General features: G+C 41.1%; 1 protein-coding gene across 1 annotated transcript; it reads right to left on the reverse strand.

Moving 5' to 3' along the window:
- Window positions 1-3,972: 3,972 nt before the first annotated feature.
- On the reverse strand, window positions 3,973-15,512 carry ube2d4 (ubiquitin conjugating enzyme E2 D4). Its single transcript, XM_028578501.1, has 7 exons — window positions 15,195-15,512; window positions 13,929-13,992; window positions 10,907-10,938; window positions 10,731-10,808; window positions 8,668-8,773; window positions 6,241-6,334; window positions 3,973-4,986 (listed from the first exon to the last, which is right to left on the reverse strand). Exons 1-7 carry the CDS (start codon window positions 15,216-15,218, stop codon window positions 4,941-4,943), a joined length of 444 nt encoding a protein of 147 aa, XP_028434302.1. The 5' UTR covers window positions 15,219-15,512; the 3' UTR covers window positions 3,973-4,940.
- Window positions 15,513-16,064: the final 552 nt, after the last annotated feature.

A 16,064-nucleotide genomic window follows, 5' to 3' on the forward strand; every position in this document is an offset into this window, starting at 1 on the left:
TACAATTAAAAGGTCGGTCCACGGCTGCACGCGGAAATTGTGTTGTCTGCACCGCACAAGCAGCGCATGAGATTTTGTTGAATCAAACGCACCCTAGAGCAATGTTCACAGGTACAGTGGCGCTATTTATTAATGCTGTATTCATGTGGTATCGGATTTATCGAAAAGATGAGATCCCGACTGGTAAAATTCACATGAATGCCCTATGGATGTATTAAGAGAACGAAATGTCCCCCTTAAATCGGAACAACAACTCGGAAAGTCGGCGAAATGTTTGCTACACGACTTGCCGAGTTGGCGTCATATAAAACAGTCACATGGCGGACGAAAGTAAATGTTAGGTTAATGATAAGCAACTGATTAAAAAAAAAAACACTTTTAATTATTTCAATTATTGCATATACAGTTTTTACTCGCATGTAATTTGTAATATATTAGGTTGTAACCATTGCTGCACAAATAGTGACCTGTTAGAAAAGTTATTGATTAGCCTTTACCCTGACAAGTCATTTAAAGCAATATTTGAGTGGTTTTAGGAAGTGTAGCCTACTGGCGTACAGCACAACAAGTCTGGGACAAAATCACTAACATAAAAGCTTCAAACTGGAAATAAATACTGGAAACAGCTATCAGCATGTTGTCACATGTTGGACACCATGTTGATAGCTGTTTCCAGTACATTTCCAGTTTGAAAAAGCTCATAAACACGTCAAAGTCGGAAAAACGACTTCCCAACTTGGTAAATGGGACTATCCGAGGATCACGTGAATGCAGCTTAAGAGAAACGTCTTACGGTAGTTGTTTACCTTACGGGGAAACAAACTCCGCTACAGTAGGCCTACATGTACAATATTCACACAACGTTATCTTCTGATTTAGAAGAGTATATCTGGTTATTTATTTTAAAAGCATCCGCTCATTTAATACCACCAATGCACAGCTGTTACATCATAATTAAAGACACAAAAAAATGGACTACAGACAACAGTAAACCAAGATGAGCTTTATTCATATGTTATGAGAAGGTCAATAGTTATCTTGTGTAGGCTATGTGAGGACAAGTGGACAAGTTCATGGTGGCATTTCAAGCACATATATCCCAAATTTTAAGATGCACAAAGGCTGGTCCTGCATTCAGAGAAAGCCAGGCTGAAGATTTAACAAATAAAATTGAAAAATACTGGTGCCGTTCAAGCAGGTTTCCATGTCTACGGATGAAATGAATCACCCATTTAGGGGGATACAGCCCTGATAGCAAATTTACAGTTCATGACAATGCTCTCTCTATATATATATACAAAATGAGGGTTAAGGCTAAAATTTTTAGTCAGAGGTGTTAGGCAGATGAATTGTAACGAAATCCCTGATATCTGGCAAATGGCTGTGAGAAGGTTCTCCAGAGTGCAAAGCATGCCAAGCTGCCTATCTATATAAACTCTATTGAACACACTGGACAAAGGAAGTCAACGCTGCACCACTTACATGACCAATTCAGGCTGCATTCAAAAAAATCGTACATTTGGAAGAAAACCGCTTTCAAATAAATAAATAGCTAGATGAACAAACGAACGCACACAATGTACTACAACACACAAGCCTTTTTTCAGTCGGGTGTGGCAGCAAACAGACTTTCACTGCATTTAGAGGATATATTTTCAAAACATAGTGTATACTTTTTCATGACCTCCTGTTTTGATCATTTTCTCTACAGCAGCTAAGAGGAAATCTATATTTAGTGCCTAAAGTGTGGTGTTAATTCTACAATCAAAGCCTCTAAAAACGTTCATGCTTTACTATGGACCTTTCTGGATGAATCCACTCTATTATATGCCTCAAAAGCTAATTTATTCCCCCTTTTATAATACCAAATGATTCCCTTTGTATTGGCAGCATCAGCACATTATGAGCCATGACTGAAAAAATAATATATATATTCAAAAGCATTTCTTTCATTAACTACTTTATCCAAAAGTCACAATGGATTATATTAAAATCAATGTTACACATCACAATCTTGTTCAATGTTCAATCTGGTGACATGAGTGAAAACGAAAAGAAATTGCCCATCACCGAAGCTTTCAAAGATACAATACAAAAAGGTCACAAAACGGATCACCGAGACAAACGCTTTCACTGTCAGTGTGGATTATTAATCCCCAAACAAAACACACTTTTTCAGACCCGAATAAGAAGAAGAAGATGAAGAAATGCAGACAAACGTCACATCGATTGGACGTTTAAAGCAGATTTAAATGGTCACGGCGTCTGTATTTATTCACCTCAAGTAACGGAGACACGCGTGACTTTAAATTAAATAGGTTCTGAAACACCGTCATGTCCGTTTAAGTTCCCCTTTTGACCACGAGTGACGAGTCCATTTCAGTTTTGGATTAACAGTAGCACGTACGTGTTTAACAGCGTCGTTTAAATGCTGTTCACGTCCAAGTGTCGCTCAAAAATAAATGGGAGATGCTGATATAAAGAACTTGAGAGGGATATTAATAAAGTGATAAAATGACAGCATATGTTTTGTGCAACACAGTCCGTCCGGGCCTATACGCATAAAGGACTTCAGGAGTGCTGATCTGTCTTTGTTCATTTTGCCTCTTCAGGAAGCGGGAGTGTTTTCTCAAAACCGTTAACTTAAATCAGAACATTTAATTTTTTAAAGAAGCCTGATGATATGGGGAACCTGGTGGGCTTTCCTCACCGTGGGGCCACTGCATGTGAAGGCTGATGATTTTGGTTAGATACCTGAGTAACTGTACTGAGGAGATGGCATGTAGCTCAGCTATATGCCAAAGAAAAGAGTAGCCACGTTCATAGCTACACGACGAGAAATAAGTCAAAGAACAGCAGGATTTTGTGCAGTTATGGACACCAGCCGTTGGGGAGTTACTTATACGGGATAGAAGGGCAATAACAACAGCATGTGTGAGGAAAAATGGAAGTTTGACATTCAACCTATAGAGCCCCAAAACAGTGACTAAGTTTACATGCACATGATATTCCAGTTTTTGCCCTTATTTTCCAAAAAAGACAATCTTCAGACTTAGCTGTTTACACGGCTAATTAAAGGGAATATTCCACTAATCTTCCAGTTTACATGCAGCCGCGCAAAATAGGTTTTTTTCAAAGTTTTCCACCAGTGGCGGACTTGTGAACACAGCCTCTCGCTTTCTTTCCTTCCTTCAACCACCCTCCTGAAACCTGTTGATATCCAAGTCTTTGATAATGTTTAAAAGTAGCCGTTTTTCTCCTTCTTCTCTTTCGGCCGTGCATATCTACCGCGGCGCTGCAACGTAGCCTAGAAATCTAGACGCCCCCTAGCGGCAGCAAATGTACTTTGCAGCCAGGGTCAGTCTAGCAACTCTCCGTTGGCTTTTGAGCTGGAAAAACCAAACTCTAGTCAGGCCAATCACATTGTTTATAGAGTCGGTGGGCGGGGCTTAACATAATGACGGCAGAGTTGCGACGGTTCAGCGTGAATTTCCTGCTACTTGAAAACAAAGAAGATGGTCGCTGCTGCTGGAGAACAGCGGTCTTTGGAATCGGCTTTTGGCCGCGAGACTCTGGAAGACTTAGAGTTCAGCTTTTCTTTGAGAAAAGAACAAAGAACGGCACCGAAGTCATTCTTAAAAAAGGGAGAGGTGTTCGGAGTTTTGCCGCCTGGTTGGTTGTAGTGCTATCCTATTGCGTGCAGAGGGAATTTGAAAGACAAGGGTTTATCCCGCCCCTCGGATTGAGCCCTGCCAATGGTGAGTTCCCAGACCCAACATCTTGATGTGGGGCTGGCTCGTCAGGCCAGTAGTAACGCACAGAGCCGACTGTAGGCCATAAACAGGCAAGAAGCCGTTAATAGTAGTGTCACAAACTGCGGGGAATACCCCGATTGAGACGCAGATTCTACATGCGCTCTATACATGTCCAAAGAATGCTTCTAAAACCCAGATTATACCGGCAAATCACACATGTAATCGAAAAATGCTTTATTCTGATAAAAGGTCTTATTCAAAATATCCAAATGGAATATGCTGTTTACATGACCCGTATCACATTCAGAATATTGTCATATTCGGAATAAAAAGTGGAAAAACAGTGTGCATGTGAACATATTCAATGAGGCAAGGCTCAGCTAGCTCCTAACAGCAGCTCTCCACTGCCCTAGAAAACCACTAAATACTGTCGCAATTTCGAAAAAAAATGCACAGGTTGATAAGAGAGACCGATTCCTTCTTTACATCTTTCACATTGTTTCGGGGTGTAGAGAGACAGCGTGCGCCAACCGATCAGCTGCTGGTAATGGCACTGCACCATTTTTGTGTTGAGCAGGGAACATTCTGCCTCGATTGCACATATACCGAGAAAATAAAAACACAGAAAGGCCACTAAATAACATGGAAATACAATAATAATAATAATAACAACAACAACAAGACATCCAGTGGGACACAGACAGTACCTCTCAAAATAAAAAGGGGAGAGCCAAATCTCCTAAAATAAAAACTAAATGCTATACCGCTATGACTCATCGACATTGAAAATGATGCGTTATGAATAGCGATGATAGTGATTCACAGAAGCAGGAGTAACAGCTTAAAGTCTGAGTGTTTAGAGTTTCCGGTATTCCACATGGGAGCACTTTAAGGAGCCCGTGAGGTCCCGCTCGGCAGATCCAATACGAGTCATGAAGGACAGCACATGGGAGCAGCTCAGCACATGGAAAGCCAGGTGGCACTGTACCTCATCGTGTCGCTTCCTCCTCCAAAAAAGATGGGCTTGTCTAGTTTTTTTTTGTCGTTGTCGTCGTCATCTTCTTCCTCTGTTGCTCATTTGCCATTTTTTTAAGTTACAAATCAAACGTGTTTCTTTTTTTGTTCTCATTTGTGATTTTCATCTCCCTGGCGCTCTCTCTCTCTCTCTCTCTCTCTCTCTCTCTCTCACATTGCATACTTGTGTGTCCATTCTCTTGCTGATTTGTTGTACCTGTAAAAAAAAAGAAAAGAAGAAAAAACACATGCAAAGATTTGCAACAAAAAACAAATAGGTTTCAGGTGACTGTGAAAACAAGGAACTAAATAAATCGGTATTATAAGCGAGTTAGGGCTGGGCGATATCCCGATATTTTTGACCAAATACCTCGATATCGATACCGCAACGATATTGTAGTGACGACTATTGGTGCTTTCACAAAATATTTACACAATGAGATTTTTGATAACAAATGTCTAAGTGGGTAAAGGCAAATAATAGAACAGCTAGAACAGTCTGGTAAGTTCAGAAAAGACATCACTTGTAATGTAAAATGTAATGCAGACTTTAAAACCAGGAAAAGACAACACTTATGCCATATTACGATATTACGATCTCCAATCTAAGACGATATCTAGTCTCATATCACGATATCGATATAATATCGATATATTGCCCAGAAACCAAATAAAACATCCGGTTAATTTTCTAAATAAAATCCACCGTGCTAAGATCAACTACACACCTGGAGGGTCAAAAGACCTCTTCTAGTACACCTGGAACCCAGAAATGTCTTTCATAAATAAACCTAAAACCCTCCCTGATAATTCATGAATCCAAAAGTACTAGATCCTAAAAGGGTGACGCACAATGTTGCACAGCAAGCACGGCCTCCTCATTTATTTTCAAGCTTTGCTTTCAAATTAGCTGCTTCCACCCTCTTTTCTTTTCGTTTAATTCTTCATACCTGTTGAATGATAGCTTCACCTATTAATATCACAACCTCTCTCTATTTATCTACTTATTTAATCTCCTTAGATTGGGATGCACTGGATGTTGTAGAGTGGTATTCTATGAAAAATCCAAAAGTACAGTCCTTCTATATACAGTAACTGTCTTTCTGTACCTTGTTGTCAATAAAAAGATTGTATAAAATAAATAAATAAAAATGTTCATATTTCACACTACACTACACCTTGAAAACACAGCACAGAACTGTTTCCCCTCTCTTCCTCTGGACGGAAACTAACTGGTGGTGGGTTTGTGGTTCTATTCTAGGTGAATTTGCGAGATCTCGAGTGGGTCTTCGTGACTTCAGCTGTCAGTCATGGCCGCAGCCGCGCTGCAACAAATCCGGACCTGGTGGGTGTTGACGGACGGAGGAGCACGCAGCAGACACGCAGCCGTCCTGCAGTTGGTGGAAATTAGGAGCAACGGAGAGAGCGAAGCTGAGAGATGCTGTGAATCTCACTCCTGTTTTACACTCACCTTTCCCTGTCGGCCTTGTATGTGTGGGCGATCTCTGGGACCAGCGGGTCGTCCGGGTTTGGGTCACAGAGAAGGGAGCAGATGGACAATAATACTGTGGAAGAATGAATCAACAGAGTATTTAGATTACATGAACAGAAAGTCACTGAGGATTTTTACATGCACACTAATATTCCACTTTTTTCCCCACCCCGGAATGTGACAATATTCTGAATTTGATACCGAGTTTGGATTTTCAGAATAAAAAAAAGTTTTTATATTCAGAATAAAGCATTTTCTGATCAAGACGCGTGTGATTTGCCGGTATTATTCTGGTTTTAGGGGCATTCTTTGGACATGTGTACAGCTCATTCGGAATCTGCGTCTCAATGAGGGTTTTTAACGGCAGTTTGTGACACTTTCCGGCCTCTTGCCCGTTTACGGTCAGCTCGGTGCGTTGCTGTGGTTACTGTACGCCACATGTGTCAAACTCAAGGCCCGGGGGCCAAATCCGGCCCCTTGCAAATTTTGATCCAGCCCGCATATCAATTTAGGTTCACAGCTAATTTTGTGCACCACACCAAAAAAATGAGGAAACTGGTTTTCATACTGTAACTAGAAAATGCATTTCCTGCTGAATAGCTGAATTGCTAAAGCTAAACTGGGTGAATAGCTTAAAAAAAGTTGAAGAAGTGAGAATAGTTGAAAAAGTGGAAATCGTTTTAGTAGTATGAGTATGAGATAAGTATGAATTTCATTAAAAAGTTAAAAGCTGACGCTAAACTGAACTGTTGGCTTTAAAAGCTGAATATGACAAAATATGTAGAACATTGTGAGGTCTGAGTATATTTTCTAACTGATAATTGTAATGTTTGTTTTTCATAACTTGCTAAATTCTACGATGGCTAAGAAACTTTTTTGCCGACTTTTTTTTAGGGTTTTATGTCGACCAAACTGTATGGGAGAAAGCTATACGAGACGTGCAATAATACAAAGTTAATTTACTTTTTTTGCTAAATAAAAGCATGTAAATAAACTCAACATGTCTGGCCCTTATTGTGATCGTCATTCCCAGTGTGGCCCTTAGTGACATTTAGGGCGTTTTCACACATGAAAGGAACCAAGGTCCGGACCAAGGTTCATGTTTTTGTTACATTGTATACATTTGATCCGGTAAGTTGTGGTTTCACACTGCAGTTTTGCAAGCGCACTAAAGATCTCTACGTGACAAACCTCCGTCCTGCCGTCATCACATACGTGAGCTACGTCTCCAGATACTTCTAACTGATTGGTTTGTTGAAGGGCTTCCTCGTCCTCTCATATGCTCTCTCTGTGTCGGAGTTTTTCCAACTGACTGATGCTCTCCCCCTACTGACTGCTGCTCTCCCCCTACTGACTGATGCTCTCCCCCTACTGACTGATGCTCTCCCCCTACTGACTGCTGCTCTCCCCCTACTGACTGCTGCTCTCCCCCTACTGACTGCTGCTCTCCCCCTACTGACTGATGCTCTCCCCCTACTGCCGCGGCCCTTTTTGTTTTGTTGTGATGTTGAGAACTTTCTTTCTGGAGCATTTATTCAGAGACAAACTGAAACCTACGCTGTACATTTACCACTTAACAAATAAACTGCTGATGTATTCTCTGCTCTGATAGCCGACAGCTGTCTTCTCTGAACGCATTCACCGTCACTCTCTCTCACTAAGCACCTTAAAGGGGCTTCCCCGGTCTTGTAACACAAGGAGAGCCTGTCAGAGCTTCTTGTATTTGGTTCAAAAGTCCGAACCATCCAAAAAATGCTTTCACACTATAAACGAACCGGACCATGGTTCAGTTTGGTCCGGACCGAGACCACCTCTTTTTATCGGACCAAAATTTGGTCTTTTGATGCGGACCGCGGTCCGAGGGAGGTTTCACACCTGTAATTTTGGTTCGGATCAAACTAAAAAGTCCGAAAGTCCGGACCAAACGAGGTATGTGTGAAAACGCCTTAAGTTTGACACCCCTGCTGTACACAAACCAACCAGCCGACAGTTTGTAGCGCTGCGGTAGAGATGCACGGGCGAAAGAAAAGGAGGAGAAACACAGCTGCTTTTAAACATTATCAAAGACCTGGATATCAACAGGTTGGTGGATATGAGCCGCCCTTTTCTAGAAACCGGTTGAAGGAATGAAAGAGGGACGCTGTGTTCACACACTCCAACAAGTCCGCCACTGCTGGAACACTTTGAAAAGAAATCCTATTTTGCACGGCCGCATGTAAATGGGAATATTAGTGGAATATTAAAGCTATAGTGCGTAGTTTCTGTCTCCCCCATGAGGAACTCTAAGTAATGCCAACAACGCTGTTTGTTGATTTGCGCTGGCAAGCTGAGCATAGCTACGTTAGCGAGCTATCGTTGACATTATTTGGGGGCCGCTGATTGCGTGTAACCCTGATTATCGCTTACCTTTTGATACTGTAAGTGCAGGTGACCATTGTGATCTCAGGATATCCAGACAAATACTTCCATTGCTGTTGATATTAGGGTGGTAGATTTTTGTTGTGAATGCAACCTGTGGAGAAAAATAAAAAAAACATTCATTACAGGAAATGAATGTTTGTAATTGTAAAATGGTAGGGCTGCACGATATTTTGTTTCACCGTCTACATCGCGATGTGCGCATGCGCGATAGTCACATCGCAGGACGATGTGATGTTGGCGCTAAAACTTCTTTGCTGCTTGATAGAAAAGTAAACTTTCACCGTAAACTTGCCATGTGGGCAGCGTGTGTGTGTGTGACGTAACGTTAGCCCAACGGGGTTTGTTATGGGAAGTGAGGCTCTCCATGTGTAGGAAAGTACCGAAAGCGGTGGCTGCCGCTGTCGCAGTGATGCACATTTCCATGGGTAGTGAAGCTACAGTGGTCAGTGATTTATGTTTGCTGCAAAGATGAACTAAATCCCCTGATTAATGCAACGTAATAACAATATCTCCCGGCCATTTTTCACCGCAGAAAGCTGCTACCAGCCAGGCTAAAGCTAATAAAGTTAGCCTAAAAAGGCGTTACGGTTCGGAGCCGCGACGCTGGAAACGTAACGCTAATCTACAGCAGCAGTCTGTGTCTGATATAACGTCATTTACACTGACTGAAGTTTTCTTGGATACAGTTGCTAGTGCATGACGTGCAGGCTCTGCATGCACAGCCAACCACCAATCACAATCAATGTTGATCAATTTATCAAACAACCAAGGCTAGGCCCCGCTAGTCGACCACAACCTGACATTTAGAGGAAGCAACATGCATGCATTATTAACCCTTGTGTTGACTTCGGGTCAAATGAACCCGTTTTAAATTTTTGTTTTATATCAGAAAATATGGGACGTAGAAATAAGCGCTGAAAATGTGTAGAAGACAAATGTAACAATTTAAAACGTTGGAAAAAGCTAAAACAAACTTTGAAAAAAAGGCGTCTAAAACGTCGGAAAAAAAAGACAAGGGGAACACAGAGGAAAGGGAAGACAACACATTCACTTTAGCCTGGATTGATAGTATTATATGAATACAATAGTGTCATGTGAGTCAACCACCGTATTTCTACCTAATTTCCCTCTCCAAATATCACTTGAGAAGAGTAGTCACAGGCTAGCGTTTTTCCATCACATGGTACCTGCTCGACTCAGGTACTTTTTAGTATCACCTCCGTCGAGGTCCCAAGCGAGCTGAGGCGATACCAAAAGGTGACGTAAAAAACCTGCAGACTTCTGATTGGTCGGAGAGAATCGTCACTAATCACTGCGTCATCATTGCCAGCGACAGACGGGGGTGTCCTGTACAAACCATTTTTAAATAGTTTAGCCAGCAGTGTTTTTTTTTGCTGCCTCCAGCTTCTTTTGAAACTAAATGTATCTTCTGGCAAACAGCCACATGGCGAGAATCACAAACACAACACACCTTCGTCGTTCTGTGTGTGTGTCGTGTTAGGTCACAGCAGTTTCCTGCGGCGGCGCTATGACGATCAGCCACGCTCGCCTCACGCATGAGGCGGTACTAAATCTGCAACGGAAAAAGGAGGACGGGGCACCGCGGGCGAGCCAAGCCGGTACTAAGCAGTGGGTAAGCGCCATTACTTGCTTTGGTGTTTGTAAAGCATTAAAGTTGAACAAAGAATGGTTCACATTGTGGCCGGGTTGGTTCAGCGGGTAGAGCAGGCGCACATAAACTGAGAGGTTATTGCCTCGACGCAGAAGGTCCAGGGTTCAAGTCCGACTTGTGACGATTTCCTGCATGTCTTTCCCCTCTCTATATATATATATATATATATATATATATATATATATATATATATATATATATATATATATATATATATATATATATATAGCAGATTTTTTCTCTCACAAGGTCAGTTTTTTCCAATATCGTGCAAGCCTACTGTGAAGCCAATTACCTTTGCCGCAGTAAAAAATAATGAAAAGTGTGTTGTACATGTTCCTCAATATGTGACGCACAACATGGACCTTTTACTCACTTTGGGAGGTTTGAAGGGGTAATCTGTCGGGAAGTGAATGGTGAGGAAAAACACTCCGCTCTGATAAGGGCTGTCACTCTATTGGGATAAAAATAGAAACAAGATAAGTTAAGACGACAGCAACTGCACTGCTTTTGCTTCATATTTCAATTGGGTTAAGATACAATTTCACTTACCGGACCCATTATTGTCGCCTGCCAATGAAACACTGTGAAGAAGATTAATAAAAGATTCAAAAATTAGAAAAAAAATGTACTGGAAGGAAGGAAATATCCCAAGCTGTAAGGGAGGTTATACATATTAATATCCCACAAGATCCAAGAATATTCCTGTTGGGAATGATACCGGAAGGAAAAAAAACTAAAATATTTATTTTGAATCTTGTTTATATTAGCTGTAAAATGTATTAAATGTAAATTGTTTAACACTGCTGACAATTTATTGTAGGAATAAAATATCATTTAAGTGTATTATTTAGCAGTAGGGATGTAACGATGCATTGTGAATTGGTTAAAATGGATTTAAAGGTGCAGTAGGTAAGACTTCTAAAACTACCTGTCTGTCATATTTGCTGAAACTGACCCTATGTTCCAGTAGAACTACATGAAGCAGGTCATTAAAAAATAAATCCAGCTCCTCTGGCTCCACCTACAGCCTGTAGTGAGATTTGCAAAAATCCACAGCTCCCTCTTTAGATGCACCAATCAGGGCGAGGCTGAATGTAAATCACAGGCTCATGCACACACACTCATTCTCCCTTGTGGGGGGAGGGGCTTAGGAGACCGTTTTGGGCTTTAACAGACAGGGGGGAGGGACTAAGAAGTGAGAAATGTTTTGGTTAAGTCCTGGATCTCCCCAATCCTACCTACAGCACCTTGTGTAAAGATGACAACCGGTTGAAATGATAAAAATGAATGGCGATGCAGTTTTTAAAACATCCTAGAGCGTAATGTACTTCAGACGTCACTACGTCTTCTTAGTTTATTTATTTGAAGAGATTTTCTTTCTATTTATACAGTTATTTTGATTTGGGATTTGTTTTAAATATCTAAAACATGTTGTTTTGCACAGTTCATTTAAATAAAAGGAATATTTGTCATTTGTCTGCAGCTCATTCTGTAAAAAAATAAATAAATCCTGAACTTAAAATCCTGAATCAAATTGTGATTTGAGTGTATGGCTACATCCTTGTTAATAACGCATTAAGCATACACATTTGCAAACCCCTGACGCACAATGACATACTCTACTGATCCTTAAAAGCTAATTTATGGGCGCCTGGGTAGCTCATCTGGTAGAGCAGGCGCCCATTTACAGAGGCTTAAGGCGCGGACACACCAACCCGATTATCGGCCGTCGGACAGTCTGGCGAGGTCGGTGACTCGAGTCTGTTCGGTGCGTTCGGCGCCGTCGTCAGTCTGAGGAGCTGTCGGCCTTCATTTGGGCCAATTTAGTCTGTTCAATTGGAGGGCGGGCAGTCGGACTCAATGACCAATCTGACTGGTGGAGCGCTAACCTGGAAATGACGAGCGGGATGAGCCTGACTAACGCCTCTCAAAATCTGACGAAAATCTTTCAAACTGACCTTTGTCAATCTGAAATGAAGACAGATTCAGCAACTGCACGGCTTATTTCTCACTTAAAATGTTTTTTTAGAAACACGTTTCGTTGAACTATCTTCGTAAAATATGTGATCGTATTCCGAACGAGCCGCCGTAATGGTCTGATGTAAAATCAGGGAGAAGGCAGACCCACGTGACACGTTCGTCCAATCAGCTGCCGGTTTTCATTTTTTACAATACAGATTAGCGCAGCCTGCTGTTATGGAGACGTATTACGTCTCACGCACGCGCAGAACGTACGCTCAAGTCGGCATCGATTCGGTGTGTTCTGAGGCACTTTTTGGACCAACTTGGGGAGGCAGTCAGTCCGACTGCCTTTTCTGCCGAAGGTCGGCCGTCGGGTTGGTGTGTAAGAGCCTTTAGTCCTCAGCGTTCCAGTCCGACCTGCAGCCATTTGCTGCATGTCTTCCCCTTCTCTCTCCCCCCTTTCCTGTCTACAGCTGTCCTGTCTATTAAAGGCTAAAAAAAATTAAAACAAAATTAAAAAAGAAGCTGATTTACACAACGCAATAAGGTATTAATACGTTCAAGGTATTGCCGATTTTAGACCCTTTCAGTGGGGCTAAAATACATTTTAGTGCTTCAAGTGAGAGTTTGCGAACAATTACAGGTTCAAAGGGCTGGAAACAGGTTTAATATCCTGTGTGTCTGTCACCATAACCCACTCAAGGAAAGGGTCAACAGAAACGTAGTGTTGGCCAATCAGAGGAGGTTGTGCCAGACTCCTGCCTTTGTCTGAGTCTCAAACTCATCTGTCAGAGGGAGAACAGGAGACGGTTGTGAAGTTTAACGTTGGTAGTCCCCAGAGAAGAAGTTGGTCATTTCATGGTGCAGATTAGAACCCAAATTGAAACGTAAGCAACCAAAATGGCTGAATGTTAGAACATTTTGTCAAATTGGTCGTTATTTCTGTGTCTTATAAAGTGTCAGGTTTAGTGTTAATAGTGTCAAAAAAGGATATTTTTTTTTTAGCAGTGGGGGCAGGTCCGAACACCCCCCCCCCTCCCCTATGAAACAGAACTGACACAGTCACACACACACACACACACACACACACACACACACACACACACACACACACACACACACACACACACACACACACACACACACACACACACACACACACACACACACACACACACACACACACAATGAGGCTTATTTTCAATTGTGATTGAACTGTATTTTTTTAGTTACTATACAGGCCAACTTTGATCTTGACATACAGGCTGAGCATTCTGTAGCAAATAACAATAACCCCACTATTAATTACATTATCTTAATGCAGTGTAACTACTTCAGCATGGAAATAATACACCTAAAATACAAACGTTCTCCGACATGCACTCTAACAATGCAGCACTATTTCTGATACCGTGGGGGGGGGGGGGCCGCCACGTTCAAATCAACATAGAGGAAACACTGAGCTGACGTTGTTGTTCAGTAGCTAGCTCAGAGATTATCGGCTAATGAAATAACTGATTTAGCATTCTCATTAGGGGCTGAGCCCCCCTAAAGGTCTGATCCTAGAATCGCCCCTGCGTTCAGGCATACATATTTCCTAACTACTTACAATCTTCTCCGACTGGTCCGGCGGAGCACTGAGCAGGCGGGTCCCTCTGCAGGTCTGACAGCTCCTAAAAATAATCACAAACAAATGAATGTTATTTACTGTAAACATTCAGCCATCCAGTGATCGTACTAAGTACTAATACCACACTGTAAAAACACTCTGTTACAAGTAAAAGTCCTGCAGTGAAAATGTTACTCAAGCAAAAGTATGTAAGTATCATCAGGAAAGTGTACTTTAAAGTATTAGAACTAAAAGTACTCGATGCAGAATAATCCTCCCATGTTGGAAAGAGTAAAGGATCCAACCAGTTGTGTGTTTAATCGTCTAGTCATCTCAGCTGGACTTGTAGGCCGTTATATTGTTGGCTAGTTTACTTTAGAATAAAACATATTTTATAGTTTTGTGTGCAGAAATCTTAATTTGTAAAGTAACTAAAGCTGTCAGATAAGTAGAAAGTGGCTGGAAAAGGCACAAGAAAAGGCTCAAGTCTCAAATGTGTACAGTAATTGAGTACATGTACTTAGTTACATTCCACCACTGGTTTGGTGCATACAATACACATATAAAAAAAAGGGAATAAACAATACATCTAAGTACAACAATCAAAAACATAAATATAGAAGACACTATAACAAAATGTCACTGTTTTAGAAAGGAAAACAAGGCTGCGCGGTTTTGTGCCGGTGTGCAAAGATATTAAACAGGAGATGTACAAAACGTTCCCAGATGGTTAAACAGCAATTAAGCCCGTTATTTAATATCTTTTGAAAAGGAAGCCTATCTATTCTGTTATATAAATACACACCGTGGCCTGCTTCGGTGGCCCATTTGCCTTTCCATATATGGCAACGCTGACACTAGGGTTCAATTTTGGCAACAACAGAGCAGCTGTCATTGAGCGACTAAACCGGTCTTATAATACATCCAAGGACTAAACACATCATCAGCAATACTCTTAGTGACCACCCACAATGATTCAGACAAAAATATTAAACACAAACATAACGTAGCTGTCAAAATAACGGCGCTTTTTAAGTTGCTGTCCACAGCTAACGATACCGTAGCAATGCACCAACAGGGCCAACAGTGGTTCGGTTAGCTCGTCTTTGTCTCTATATTGTTTTAAAATGAGCCAAAAATCAAAACAGGTAACGCTACGGAAATAATAAATACAAGGCAACACATTGTTATGAGCTTCGCATGAAGTACCACACTCAGAAAATGATATAATATAATGTTAGGATATGAAAGAAATCATTCACCTACCTTCTGAATTCTTTTCAACGCCATTGCATCAATGGCTATGCTATGTAGCCTGTCAGCTAACGTTAACAGTTAGCACTTCACTCATACAATTTGGCTTCTGTGGCCGCGTTCTTTCAAATCTCACTTCACGTATAATCAGGATATCGCGTCTGACATACAGCAGGCTTTGGGCTTATGGTTTCAAGTTCAATCTAAGCGTCAAAGTGTGTGTTAAATCTTGATCTTTCGTTCGCTTGCAACAGAACAACCGAGATATTTTGCTGTCTCTCCTCTCGTCTCTCTTGGTTCCAGGCAAACAGGTTTTTGTAATATCGCGAGACTTTTCGAACAAATCGTGTATTGACAATTGCAACATGATTACCACATCCATGCTGCATGCCAGTAGCTCAAAATAGTCTATATTTTTATTTTGTTGACAGTTTTGACACGATACACTTCACAATATCAAAGTGTATTATTAGTTTATTAGGGCAGATAATTACAATGGATATTTCTACAAAACAACTGCTACTTTTTAATCAAAATAATTAAATGTTATCACTTTGTTCACGTTGTTTTTGAACCAAAACTCCAGAGTGCTTCTCTGACATTTGCAGATTCCTGCCTGTGATTTAGCTGTGGCTACCGACTCTGTCTCTTCAAGTTTGCTCTTTTATCCATACTGCCAAGTTTGCCCCTTTAACACAATGCTGCCTTCAATTCACAGTTGTTGTTTTTTTAATTTAGGCTATATTTAAAGATATCAATGCATCATCCTTAACCTCAACTCTACAGCACTAACATTTGATATAGAAATGCAGTGTTGTAACAAAGGGGTAATACATGGCCTCAAACATATTCAGTATATGATTTCAACATAACAATTGAGCC

This window comes from Perca flavescens, chromosome 5 (genome assembly GCF_004354835.1).
Source record: "Perca flavescens isolate YP-PL-M2 chromosome 5, PFLA_1.0, whole genome shotgun sequence".
NCBI lineage: Eukaryota > Metazoa > Chordata > Actinopteri > Perciformes > Percidae > Perca > Perca flavescens.